Source organism: Artemia sp. Qi Xiang Cuo, chromosome 8 (assembly GCF_049724085.1).
Source record: "Artemia sp. Qi Xiang Cuo chromosome 8, ASM4972408v1, whole genome shotgun sequence".
NCBI classification, from domain to species: Eukaryota; Metazoa; Arthropoda; class Branchiopoda; order Anostraca; family Artemiidae; genus Artemia; species Artemia sp. Qi Xiang Cuo.
Genome location: NC_142801.1, coordinates 11,930,151 through 11,944,256, shown reverse-complemented (window position 1 = coordinate 11,944,256; position 14,106 = coordinate 11,930,151). Strand labels below are relative to the sequence as shown.

Sequence of the window (14,106 nt, the reverse complement as noted above, 5' to 3'; positions counted from 1 at the left end):
ATCAGGTCAACGTTCAGGTGTCCCACAAGAAAATACGGAAGATTCACAGATAACCTCTCCAGCTGCTCCTCCAAAAGATCAAAGAATTCATTATATGAGGAAATCGGTAGACGGTAGAGAACTACTAAACAGCAAGTATAAACACCTAAACGAAGAGGAAGCACGAGTGACTCAAACGCCATCTCCCTATAAATAGTTAAATCTTTCCGAATGGCCTCTTCAATATCCAATCTAATATATACGGCAAGGCCCTAATTTTGACGTAATTGCCTATTTTTTGCATTAAATTTATATCCCTCTAGACCAAGCAACTCTGAATTATGATCATTAAGCCATGGGTACCGTGAGTAGTATGTGATATATTTAAAATACAAAAAAATAAAATTCTTTCTTTCTAAAGATAATTCCGACTTCCTCTAATTAAGTTTAAATCTAGTTTCAAAAAAGAAAAGTTCTTAATCAGCAAAAAGAGAAATTGCATTTTAGCCTCAGCCAAACAACGACGCTATTCGGTTTTGAAGTAATAAGATAATAAACAATAAGATAGTAATAAGATAATAAGATAATAAGTAATAAGATAATCACCAGATACAGAATTCACAGGAAGCTTAAGTTATAATGTTTAATCATCAGAAATATTTAAAACAAATTATTGGATAGTCAGTGAGCATAATGAAGTGAGTTGGTAAACATAATTACAAGGTAGCGGCCCCCTCCACAGGACTTGGGCCAATCGTGAAATAGCTCTCACTGCACAGAATCGTTACTCAGGATATATAGTGAACAAAAGTGTTTTTCGCGTCATTATTGTCATTATTATTATTGGCATTCAGGCATTGCAATTCAGTCATTATTGTCATTATATTGGCATTCGTTTTGCAAGAACTATTATGGAGGCATTATGAAGAGAACATTCATTTTGGCAGAACTATTATTGGACGCTCATTTTGTCAGAATTATCAGTATGCGGTCATTGTAGAGATTTGGTCATTATTATCTCTGCCCCTATTGTCGTCAGTTGAAGCAAAGCACTGTTGTACACCTAAATGTAAGTCTCAATAAAACTATTGCTTTTCTATTTGTATTTGTTTTATTTATAAGTCTGCATCCAACCGCATAGCAGGTAACTAGTTCGTATGTCTCCATTGGTAACGCTCCCAGGAATCTGATTTCTACACAACATTAGAGGTAATTGTCAAGAAGATAACTCGAGGAAAAGAGGTTACATTTATATAGTTACGTGTTTTATTTTCTCTCGTTGAGAGTGGCGCGGTCACCCTTTTATATATTCCCCCCCATTGCAGCCGTAGCAGCCCTCAATGGCACGAGATAAGCTATAACGACTCGGATGATGCGATCGTAAAATTCCCCGGCGGAACTTTTGATTTTCTTATTATTTTTATAGCTTGCTTAGCCTATTACTTAGCGTAAGAAAAATTCGCCTGGTAGAACAGAAAAATTCACCCGGCAGAACTGGCGCTTCTCATATTCACCCGGCGGATATGGTGCGGTCATAAACTTGGAGAAAAACATGCGAACTAGTTAGGCTATAAACTTTGTAATTTAAATTGGAGAGATACAGACATATAAGAAAAAGTGATTAGACCTATTGCCGCTAAGCTATTATAGGAAAACCTTTTAGAATATCTCATAGGATATAATAGCCTTCCCCAAAATAGGTTAAGTGAAAAAATAAATTTATTTTGAGTTATTCAAACGCAAAAATGTCAGAAGAATTAAGCGAACTATTAATGGCGCAAAAGTTGGCCGCGAAAAATGTAGAAATAGCAAAATATATTCCGCAATACGATGGACAAACAGATATCGACGAACTTAATATCCAATTGGCGCACTTTGTAGAATTAACAAAAACAGCTAGAAACGTTAGTCGGCATGCTCCTACTTAGATTAAAAGGGCAGGCCTTAACCTTCCTAAAGCAAATTGAAAATACTATAGGTGATGACGCCAGCTTGCCAATAAATACGGTGGACAAATTGTTAACGGCATTTAAAGATAGATTTATCGAAACTAGTTCCACAAATAAATTAAAACACGGAATGGTATACTTTGACCATTCACAAAACGTAAGAGAATATCTTGATAATATACGGATTTCAGTAGAAGAAAAATTCGGAAAAGGTACAGGAGAACTGTATGAAGAAGTCATACTACATACCTTTTTGCAAGGGCTACCCCCAAAACTATATAGAATGGCAATATCCAAAAATATTCAGACGTTAGATCTTGCAGTTCAGGAGGTAGGGCGATTGAACGAAGTCGATACGATTGTGGCAAATCACAGTAAAACAAAAATAAATAGCCTAGGCAAAACAAAGGCAAACCTGACCTTCAAGGGCAATCAAGCGTCTCTCAATTTCTTTTCAGAGGACAACTCTCCAGTGCCGCAAAGCAATAGAACACAAGAACCCGTTAGCCAGAAAACAATACGTTTTCAGCCCGTCAAACAAATTATTTATGAGAACAACCCGACAAAAATAAGATGCTATATTTGTAATCGTGTTGGGCATATCGCGAGAGAGTGCCGTTATGTCCCTAATGACACACCAAGGATTGCCGTCGGCAATACGCAAAATTATGACAACCGTTTGTTCAGAAGAACAAATTTTAGCGCCAGTGATGCAATAGGCTATAGCCAGGGAAGATTGCGTCAAGCAGTACCTTACAACGCGAACCAACAAAATGTGTAAAACCCTGCCCCCGATAAACAGATTAATTACCGATTTGAAAACCCAAAAACTCGCCAAAGCCAATATAATGCGAGAATGGTATATAGAAATCACGAAAATTTGCCGACGGGAAATGTAAATTTTTCAAGCCGACGGCAAATAATTAATTGGCCGACGGGAAATGATAATTTTTCAAGCCAACGGCATTTGCAGTTGACGCCAGCACCCGGCACTGGCGCAAGAAATCCAAACTATCGTAATAATACCTGGCAAAATCGACAAACAAAAGTAAATCAATGAGCTAGAGATTCCATGAAGATATCCGAATCTCTAATGCAGACACCGACGTATGAAATAAATCCACGGGGAAACGCGTCAGGCCTGTCAGAAAAATAAATTGGACCCAGAGGGTGCCTAGAATATTTTATAGGTCCAAAACAATAATAGTACCGTCCTTTAGTGAGAGTAATAACAGGTTACCTGTATTTAATGATTTTTGGGTGGCAAATGTTTACTTTAAGGCTTTGATTGACTCTGTTGCAACGATTAGTATCAAAAACTCATGCGTATTTAATATGTTGCCTCCGCATATTAGGCGACAGAGGGACCCTAATAGTCCCAATCTAACTAGCGTGAAAGGGCATAAATTGGATACAAAAGGTTCAATTCGCTTAGACGTAAAAAGGGATAATAGAACCTTTCCGACAAATTTTACAATATGCGATAACTTGCCGTATGAAGCCATTATCGGCGCAAATTTTTTAAGGTCTAATAGAGTACTATTAGACGTGGCAAACGAAAGGCTTGTCTACCCAGCTAAGGTAGGGGAAGGAATTTCTACCTTAAGAAACTGTAACAGAGGTTACGAGGAGAACGCAACAGTATATAAAATTTCTGGCGGTCTTATAACGCAATCTTTTGAACCTCATGTCTCGAAAAGAGACATGGCATAGTTAGAAATTTGTTCAATTATTCTGAGAGACATTGCAGAAATGAAGTAAATTTAAATAATAAGTGGATTGAATCTGCAAAAATAAAAATAGGAGATATGCGACGATATAGGTTGAATCAAATCCAGGAAATAGTGGAATTATGGAAAAAAGTAGTGAACCCCAATGCAGTTCAGGCACAGCCAATGTTATTGGCGGATAGCGCCAGCCTAAATTTAATAGACAATGAAAATAAAGAAAAATATTATGGATTCGCGATACGGAAAACAAAAATCCCTCCCAAAACAATGCAAAGAATTCAAATATCACAGATGATTGAACCAGTAGATAGCAAATCTGAAATATGGCTTGCAATCCGGTCAAATGGAATTCCCGAAAATCTGTTACTCAAAGAACAGATTATAGCTTTCGATAAGGAAGAAATATTTATTTGGGTAACTAATAACCACGAAAATGATACAATTACAATAAAAAAGGGGACGTGTTTAGTTCAAATCCAAGTTATCTCGGAGAATGATTTAGATAGATGGGAAAATTCCAAAAGAAACTTAGTTTATGGCATTAAAACCTCTAATAAAAAATACCCTCTAACTAAATCGCAATTCTTAAACAAATTTAATATGGATCATACTACGGACTTAGTCCTTAAGAAAAAATTATGCGAATTATTATGGAATTTTAAAGATGTATTTTCCGCATCTGAAGATGACATCGGACTGATACTAATCTATTAACATTAAATTCTGACGACCGGTAATCCTATAGCAAAACAGCCATATCGTGTACCGTATAAGCATAAAGAGTGTTTAAAAAAATAAAATTCATGAATTAGAAAAAAAAATGAAATTATACCTCCCAGTATAAGTCCGTATAGTGCACCAATGGTCTTGGTGTAAAAAAAGCATGGTTATCTTTGACTTGTTTTAGATTATAGAGCCCTTAACAAACTAGTACTTAGTGATAAATTTCCTTTACCAAGAATAGATGAAATCCTTGACTCTATTTCAAGCAAAAACTAAATTTTTACTTCGTTGGATCTTACCCAAGGCTACCACCAAGTAAAAATAGCCGAAAAAGATGTCTATAAAACTGCGTTTTCTATGACTGAATGTGGTTCATATGAATAATTAAGAGTACCTTTTGGACTTAAGACAAGTTCAAGCGCGCTATGCAGACCCTTATTACATCTATTAAGAGGGTTAAAGAATATCATTCGGTTTGTTGATGTCGTATGCGTGGGAGAAAACTTCGAACAACACTTAGCAACATTAGCTAAAGTGTTCGAGAAATTCAGACAGGGCAATTTAAAATGCCGGCCTGAAAAAGTAAATCTATTAAGAACTAAAATTGAATTTTTAGCAGTTGTGGTGACGCTAAGAGAGATATTCCCAGACCCAGACAAAATAAAATTATTGAAAACCTCAAACCCCCTAGAACTATGAAAGAATTAAGAGGAATTTTAGGTCTTACTGGTTACTTCAGAAAATATTACGCCCAAATTACGAAACCCCTCACGGAATTAACTAAAGGAAACTCCCAAAATGTTACCTGGTCTCAGGAAGCTCAAACTTCCCTAAACCGTCTCAAAAAGGCACTCACTTCCGAATCAATATTATCCCTGCCTGATTTTGAAAACGGAAAATTTGTGGTCATAACCGATGCTGGTTCAAAAGGCATTGGTGCTATTCTTTCGCAAATAATTCCAATAGGAAACCCTGATACTTTACAAGGACCCTCCAATCAAAAAAAAAATAGAAAAAGTTATATGCTATTCGAGTAGAACTTTATCAAAAGGCGAAAGTAGTTATTCCGCCACAAACTTAGAATTATTATCTATAATCTACTACTTGGACAAATTTAGACACTATTTAATTGGTAGAAAATTTATACTACGATCAGACCATAAAAGCTTGCAGTACCTGCGCATATTTAAAAAACCCACGGGAATTCTAGCTAGATGGATTATGAAAATCCAAGACCTAGATTACGAATTTTTAATATTTAAAAGGTAGACAAAATGCAGCTTGTGACTTTTTGAGTAGATACCAAGAAAATAAGCCGTCGGACACCGAGGAAAATGAAATTAACGCTATCAATACTAAGAGCAAACATAAATGTAGGAAAAACACAGTAAAAGAAAATAAGGATAACTATTGTCCCTTGTCTTTAGAAAATATAAAAAGAAAGCAAAAAAAGGACGAAATGTGTGTAGCACTTATTAATTACTTTTTGAATGATGATGAGTTACCAGATAAATTCAAAACTCTTAGAAAAGAGATAGATAATTTTTACTATGATCTTGATGAAGAAATACTATGCAGAATCGTGATTGCTGAAGCAAATAGAAACCAAACATCAATAATACCTGTATTACCCCAAAACTTAATAATACCTACCTTCAAATATTTTCATTCAGATATAGGTGGACATTTAGGAATAACGAAAACTTTCCATAAATTAAAACAATATTTTTGCGTGCCGTCGGCAGTAAAAAAACTCAAGGAATTTGTAAGTACATGTGAAGCGTGTAACTTAAGAAAAAACCCAAGCTTATCCTAATCCTCCAATGGGAAGAGTCCCGGGAGCGAGATTCCCTTTCGATATTGTCTAATTTGATTTATATGGAACCAGCGGAGGCTTGCCTGTTTCCAACAGAGGCCATACTTGTATTCTTTCAGTTATAGATCACTTTTCTGGATTTACTTTTGCAAAAACATTAAAAAATCAAGGTGCTTACGCCACGAGAAAGGCGCTAGCGAAATTATTTTTAAAATTTGGCATCCCAAATAAGGTTATAAGTGACAACGTTAGCAATTTTCTTCAAAAGTAACAAAAGACTTAATGAGTTTTCTTATTATAGAGAAATTGTTGACTTCCCCATATTACCCACAAGCTAATACTAAAATAGAAAATAGGCATAAAATATTTTCGAATGTATTAAGCATTTATACAAAAGACAACAGGAACGATTGGGATCAATTTTTACCTTATTTAACTAACATAATCAATACTAATTATTCAGAAACAACCAGACAAACCTTTTTACTTTTTGGTCGTGATTTTAGAATCCCGTATGATGAGATTATTGAGTCCCGGCAATATTACAATAACTCGGAGGATTACAAACAAGAATTCATAAATAGGATGAGGAAAACTTATAAAATAGTAAAACAGGAGTTGGAAAAATGTAAAATAAGCCAAGAGCTAAGAAACCTACCCAAAATAAAAGGGGATATAGATTTTAAGATAGGAGATTGTGTCTACCTAAAAAATGAGGCAAAAGCGGAAGGCAAGAAACTTTCCAACAAATATTCTGGACCGTACAGAATAGTCAAAAAGTACGATAACGATTTTAATATTAAATTGGTGAACCTGATGGTGTAAGAACTTATAGGCCGCATGTTTGCCGAACAAATAGAGCAAAATTTCCAGAAAGATCAGTATCGCGTCCTCCGCCGACCAGTTCATTTCATGCAGAAAATGTGATTACTAATTAGAGATTGGTAGAGCTAAGACCCTTCCATTTCAAGAAGGACTATCTTTAGAATAACAGTGACGAGGAGAACTTTGAAGAACTTCTGGATATGAAAAGTATGTTCGATTCTAAAAAATATAACTTAAAACTATCGATAATGAAACCGCCGAAAGATCCAAAAAGTTCATTATCGGAGAGCACAGGTTAATTAGATTATACGATATCTCCAAAAACCCAATTTTTCCCAGATAGAAATTCGACCCCTTGTCCCCCCAAAAGACTTCCAGACGATATGGTTTACTCTGCAACACCAATAGAGAGACCCCTGTCATTACAGGAGGAATTGAACAGAGCGGTAGAAACTCTGGGTATTAGTGTAAAGAAAACTCCTCCCAAAGATTCAATTAAAACAAATCTTTGAGAAGCTATGGATTTAATAAATTTCCCAATAAAAACGAGTCAAAGCACATTGCCTAAGAATAAAACTCCCAAGGTAGACCAGCAAGGACAATATGATGATTTAACTGTGTCTAAGGTAAAGCCCAATCAATGGACTTCATGGAGGGAGACACTAGTGCAAAAAATGCCCCATCCCCCTGAAGACATGCCTTTTAAACAGTGGAGGAACACCGCAAAAACTCGAGATTCATCTCAAAGCTCTCAAGAATCTGTCATGTCTCCCGAGTTGAAAACTCAAGGCGAAGACTTAGAGAGTAAACCTTCTACTTCCAGAGGAGTAAAAATTTACGAAGGAAGGGCAGGTGATACCTCAAAAACACGAAGTTCCCCTTCTAGAAGTTCTAATGCGGAATCATCGGAAACCAGTTCCGAAGAGTCCGACGGGAAATCCGACCATATAGTAGTTAAAGAAATAGGGAAATCAAAACCGACTTCAGCAGCCGCGCACGCGAAAGAAACAAAATTAAAAGGGCAAAAATTTTTGAAAAAACAATACAAAAAATTTGATCTTATATCACTAGCAAAACCTAAAAAGAAAAAACCGCAAGAAGTCGAGGAGATAGTAACGACACAATCGGGTAGAAAGGTTAAAAAACCCGATAGATGGAATTACACTTAATCAGTATAGGATTAAAAGATTTTAATGGGTAGGCGTCATAAGGGAGTAATAATTTAAACACTTTTAGTTTACGAGTAAAAATCATACAACTATAAAAATACTATAGAAAAATTTTGCTCAACATATATCAGTTCCCGAAAACAAATTCTAATTAAAAAGTCACATTGCATATAAATAATTCGAATAATTTCCCTTTATGCAAAAAGTCTACACTACCATTCCAGTACGATGTATCCAGTCCAACTGAAAGAAGTCGTGATAGGAAGTACTAAACAAGAAACATTCATACACCTTAGAAAGGACCTTTGGTTATTTTCTGTTCCAAGAGAAACTGTTGGAACTTTGTCTCGCTATAATAATACAGAAAGAATAAATCCTAGTTACAGGACAGAATTACTGTTACAAGATGTGGGTACGATAACCATAAAACAAGGATGTCGGATGTCGACTTGTAACTAAAGAGTCAACTGTTCGAACGCCGTTAATTACCACGAGCACAAACATAATAAGTCCCAAAATAATCAATTTCAAGGCAATTAACCCGTCGTACACTATTCCCAGTATATAAAGTGAGGAAATGAAAACCTCGATATGGTCCAAAATAGAAAAGATTAAAGGGACATTAAGGCTTACAAAAATAAGTGAAGCATTAGACTCCCAGATCCCCCTATTTACAAATGAAGACCAAAGATTGACGTATGTGGATAATAGATACGGACTATTATCAACCAATTTCTGGTGGAACATATTACTGACCGTATGTTTCGTATTCGCGATTTCCCTGGCCATGAGAATCTTACTGACTTTTAATTATAGAAAAATACTGAGACTAAGAAGGCAAAACACAAAGGAAGAACACGAAGAAACGGCTGAAATTCAGAAGTTAAACCCGGAACCCCATGAGAACGTCTAAGCCAAGAACATGGGAAGACATTAGAAAACGAGTGGGTATAGAGGTCTCCACTCGTCCTTGCTATGTCTTGTTCCCTCATTGTAAGTGTCGTTTACGTAAAACCGTACGGTTATGACGCTACAATATGCGCTTCATAAATAGCACGGACGTGCGTGAACAATGAAGGCATGAAATTTTTTGTAAACTGAGACCTCAAACTTAACAATGTAGAGTAAGTTATGTTTAAATGGTTATTTTAAATCTAATGTAGAATTAAATAAGGGTTGAAGAAGATTAAGATAAAGCGTGTGTAATAACTTATACTAAGGAAGATAATAAGAGACCTTATTTAAAGTAACAATGATATTTTTTATCAATACATGTGCATTAACATTAGCATTTGCTTAATATTGCCTTATAGCTTATTATGTATTATGACGACTTGTTTTAAAGAACGTGTGATTCTGCCTCGTTATTTTTATTACAGGAAGTGGATTGACAAATTGGAAATCGATCATTACAATTCGTACAGTCCAGTACAGATACAACCTAGTAGTATCTATTTTCATCATACCTCAACCAACGAAGAGTACTCACCATAGACTCCAGGTAATTTTTGTCCTAGCTTCGTTAACGAGAATTACAGTTACCTTTTGATCGTTGTTTCGTCGACCACAAACCATATTACGTATCAGGTAACACTATATTTGAATCTCAGTATGCAGTGCATTATCGAACTATATAAACACATAAATCCTGAGAATCCCATCGACCAGTACAAGATATAAGTACATAAATATCACCCTTGATAATCCTTATGGACCCATATACCATATGACTGTATAGTTATGATATTTGATGAACCCAAAAATTATTTATGTGTTGCAGATTCACGCGTCGAATCCCTTTCGACCATTTCTCGGAATCCATCCTATCACCTCTATCAAATGCGAAAAGTTCATATCTCTGTTATCCCATAAATGTTACGAGATAATTTCTGAAAAATGGACCTGGAAACCAACCATTGAATTACAGAAACCAAAATTAACCGCAGTGACCAACCCCTCAGTGACATTATACTCTTCCCACAAGTTAAAGACAGTGTGTTGAATGAGCCACTAAAGTTCGGCGTCGACCCATTTTAAATCCCAATACCAATTCCCCTTAGAGTAACCAAGGAATCACCATGAAAGACAATAGACGCAAACCTTGCACAAATAATTTTATAAGAGAACTATAATCTCTAAGTGCACGCATGAGCAGTTTTATAAGATAAGTACCTTCTCTATGGACTTTAAAATATGCCTAAAACGACATACTGAGAAGAAAAAGAACGCAGTCCCATTTTTCAACCCCTTAATAATAAGGCACCCTACGAACTATCCAAAAACAGCAGGTGAGAATGAACTCTGATATCAAAATTCTATACATCTGTACCTGGGAGTATCATTTCTCATTTGACAATTAGAGAAAGCGTTTCGTCCAAGATGAAAAAAATCATGCTCGAACTGTTCTGTGAAGAAACTTTATTGTAAGTGTTTTAAAAATTTTGCCAAGACGAAAGGACTGAAGGACCATAATTTACAACAGAAAGATTGAGTACGCTAAGAGACACAAAGATGATGAAATAGGTGTGAATTTGCATATGTTACATTTTAAAAACTTCTGTTATGTGTAGCGTTATCGTACTACTCATTTCATTTATTGTGTAGATAGGAAGCAGAGTGGCATATATTCAGAAAAATAAAAAAAAACTTGTAAAAAGTTAGTTCTCAAAAAATCATATATAAAGTGAGAATAGCGCAAACCTTGTTGAAATTTAAAATCTATCAGAATTAGATGAAGAAAAAGAAAACGAATATTTACTATATTAAATAGGCTAGAACCATATATAATCTAAGCCTAGTAAATTAATTTTTGAAAGGGATATATAATAAAATAAGAAAAGTAATAGAGAAAAATTTTTAGCACTCCTAATTAAGCTTATATAAAAGTATAAAATAATACAATGTCAATTAAATTTACGTAGCACCAATAGTAAATAAAATATCGAATATTTTAAAAACCCAAAGGCAAGCCAGTCCTAATGGCGGAACGTTATAAAAAAATGTGGAGGGCAATGTGTACCATGAGTAGTATATGATATATCTAAAATACAAAAAAATAAGATTCTTTCTTTTTAAAGATAATTCTGACTTCCTCTAATTAAGTTTAAATCTCGTTTCAAAAAAGAAAAGTTCTTAATCAGCAAAAAGAGAAATTGCATTTTAGCCTCAGCGAAACATCAACGCTAATCGATTTTGCATTTCGCTAAGATAATTAGTAAAAGCAAATTGCTACATAGAGAATTTACAAGAAGCTTAAGTTATAACGTATAATCATCAGAAATATTTAAAACAAATTATTGGACAGTCAGTGAGCATAATGAAGTGAGTTGGTAAACATAATTACAAGGTAGCGGCCCCCTCCACAGGACTTGGGCCAATCGTGAAATAGCTCTCACTGCACAGAATCGTTACTTAGGATATATAGTGAAGAAAAGTGTTTTTGTGTCATTATTATTATTGTCATTATTATTGGCATTCAGGCATTACAATTAATTCATTATTGTCATTATTATTGCCATTCGTTTTGTCAGAATTATTATGGAGGCATTATGATGAGAACATTCATTTTGTCAGAACTATTATTGGACACTCATTTTGTCAGAATTATCATTATGCAGTCATTGTAGAGATTTGGTCATTATTATCTCTGCCCCTATTGTCGTCAGTTGAAGCAAAGCACTGTTGTACACCTAAATGTAAGTCTCAATAAAACTATTGCTTTTCTATTTGTATTTGTTTTATTTATATGTCTGTATCCAACCGCACAACAGGTAACTAGTTCGTATATTTCCATTATTAACGCCCCCAGGAATCTAATATCTACACAATATTGGAGTCAATTGTTAAGAAGATTACTCGAGAAAAAGAGGTTACATTGATACAGTTACATTTTTTATTTTCTCGCGTTCAGTCAGTGGTGCGGTCACCCCTTTATCTATGCCCCTCCCCCATTGCAGCCGTTGCAGCCCTCACTGGCACGAGATAAGCTATAACGACTCGGATGATGCGATCGTAAAATTCCCCGGCGGAACTTTTGATTTTCTTATTATTTTTATAGCTTGCTTAGCCTATTACTTAGCGTAAGAAAAATTCGCCTGGCAGAACAGAAAAATTCACCCCGCAGAACTGGCGCTTCTCATATTCACCCGGCGGACATGTCTCAGTTAAAGATGTCAACTGAAAAACAGAAATATTAGCTAAATCTTCAATAATGCTATAGCTTGAAAATATCCCTTGGCAATTCAGATGAAAAATATTGGAAAAATTGCCAGGTTTACGGCATATAGGACCTATTTCACAGGGTAAAACATAATCTTCGAGCTGCAAGCGAATACTCAAGGTTCTTCCACTCGAAACATCATTATATCTACACGCAAAATCTATTTTATTACTCTCTCATTCCTTTAATTTCTGAGGTGCTGAAAGAGATAAAAATATACTATCCATAACTAAGAGTTACAAGTACACCTATTAATAGTCTAACTACTTTATGAACTAAGAAAAAGAAAACTCAAACTTAACTTTGCTACGATTAACAGAACAATGCTTTGCTTATGGTTTAGTCACTTGTTAGTAGTAGTAGCAGTAAAGATAAATAAAAACAAGGTTAATGTTAAGCAATATAAAAGTGATTTATCAAAAAAAAACATGCAGACTACCCCCTTCCCTCTTTTGTGAATGAAGGTCATTCATTCTTCTAAAATATTTCTTTCAAATTTCGAGTATTTCGTTTAGTCTGTAAAAATTAATATTATCGCCAATTCGTTTTTCATAAGAAGATTATCACCACAGCCCCTGCTATGTCTATGTGCCCGGTTGTTTTTGCCACCAAAAATTGTTTCTGAGGGGTTCATTTTTAGCAAGCTGTTTCATACGAGACCTGGTATTTATCTTAAATTATGAATCTATGTTGGGTCCTGACAAATTAAAATGTTTGCATCACATACATGCGGACTATGGCCTCGCTTGCACTTTTTATGCCACATACAGTGTTTTTATTAAGTGAAAACAATGTCCCGAAGATTTACCATAAAATGCAGTATGTGCCCCATTGTTACAGGACTTTGTGACTTTTTTTTGTAACAAAACCAGTTTTTTTAGTGCCCAAGTAATAAAATTCCATGTGTAAACAGGCCAAAGAATTAGAACAAGGTTCCTTTTCATGTCAAAACTGGGAGTACTCTCATCAGACAGATGAAATACTTCAAACGAGATGTCACTCGACAAAATTCGGAGCACAAACTCAATTAGTTTAGAACCGAGTCGATTTTCAGGGATGACATACTTTTTATTACAAAAAGCGGGCGTTGGCCTTGCTTTGGCTTTTTATGCCATATACAGTGCCCCATTGTTACAGCTCTTTCTGACTTTCTCATTTAATAAAACTAATTTTTTTTATAATAAAAGAATAAATAAAACAATTAAATAAACCAATTTTTTCAACTGAAAGCAAAGCGCAACATTAAAACTCGATACAAACATAAATTATTCCGTATATGAATGGGTTTTCTCCTTCCTCCACACGTAGCTCTTTGCGCTAAAGTCTATCGGAATTTTTAAAAAGCCTTCTAATCATATTAAACGGCCCTTGTGTTTTATGAGTCGTTCTTTTAAAAAATTGGACAAACGGTCAAACTTTAGCACAAGGAGCAGGGTATTGAATAGGGCGGATAACCCTTCATATATGGAATAATTTCTGTTCGTTTTAAGTTTTAATGTTGCTCCTTACTTTCAGTTGAATTCTTTTTTTAATTAATTAGTGGTAAAATTGAACCCGGCCAGTATGTGTCTCTAAGCCACATATTTGACCTTAAAAAATAACAACAGAATGGATTACGCGTTTAGCTAAGACTCCATGGTGGAGAATTTTAAAATAACTAGAAATATCAATTATACGCATAATATTTTTACACAAT

At 35.0% G+C, this 14,106-nt stretch overlaps 2 protein-coding genes across 2 annotated transcripts in view; one reads left to right on the top strand and one right to left on the bottom strand.

The window, feature by feature from the left end:
* Positions 1–196, top strand: part of LOC148949167 (uncharacterized) — a 42,628-nt gene extending 42,432 nt beyond the window's left edge. The window contains exon 3 of the mRNA XM_089093527.1: positions 6–196. Coding sequence (XP_088949653.1) covers positions 6–196 — 191 coding nt within the window. The remainder of the gene's footprint in view (positions 1–5) is intronic.
* The window catches only part of LOC148949166 (uncharacterized), a 173,160-nt gene that overhangs the window by 75,600 nt on the left and 83,454 nt on the right, over positions 1–14,106 (bottom strand). The window lies entirely within an intron of this gene.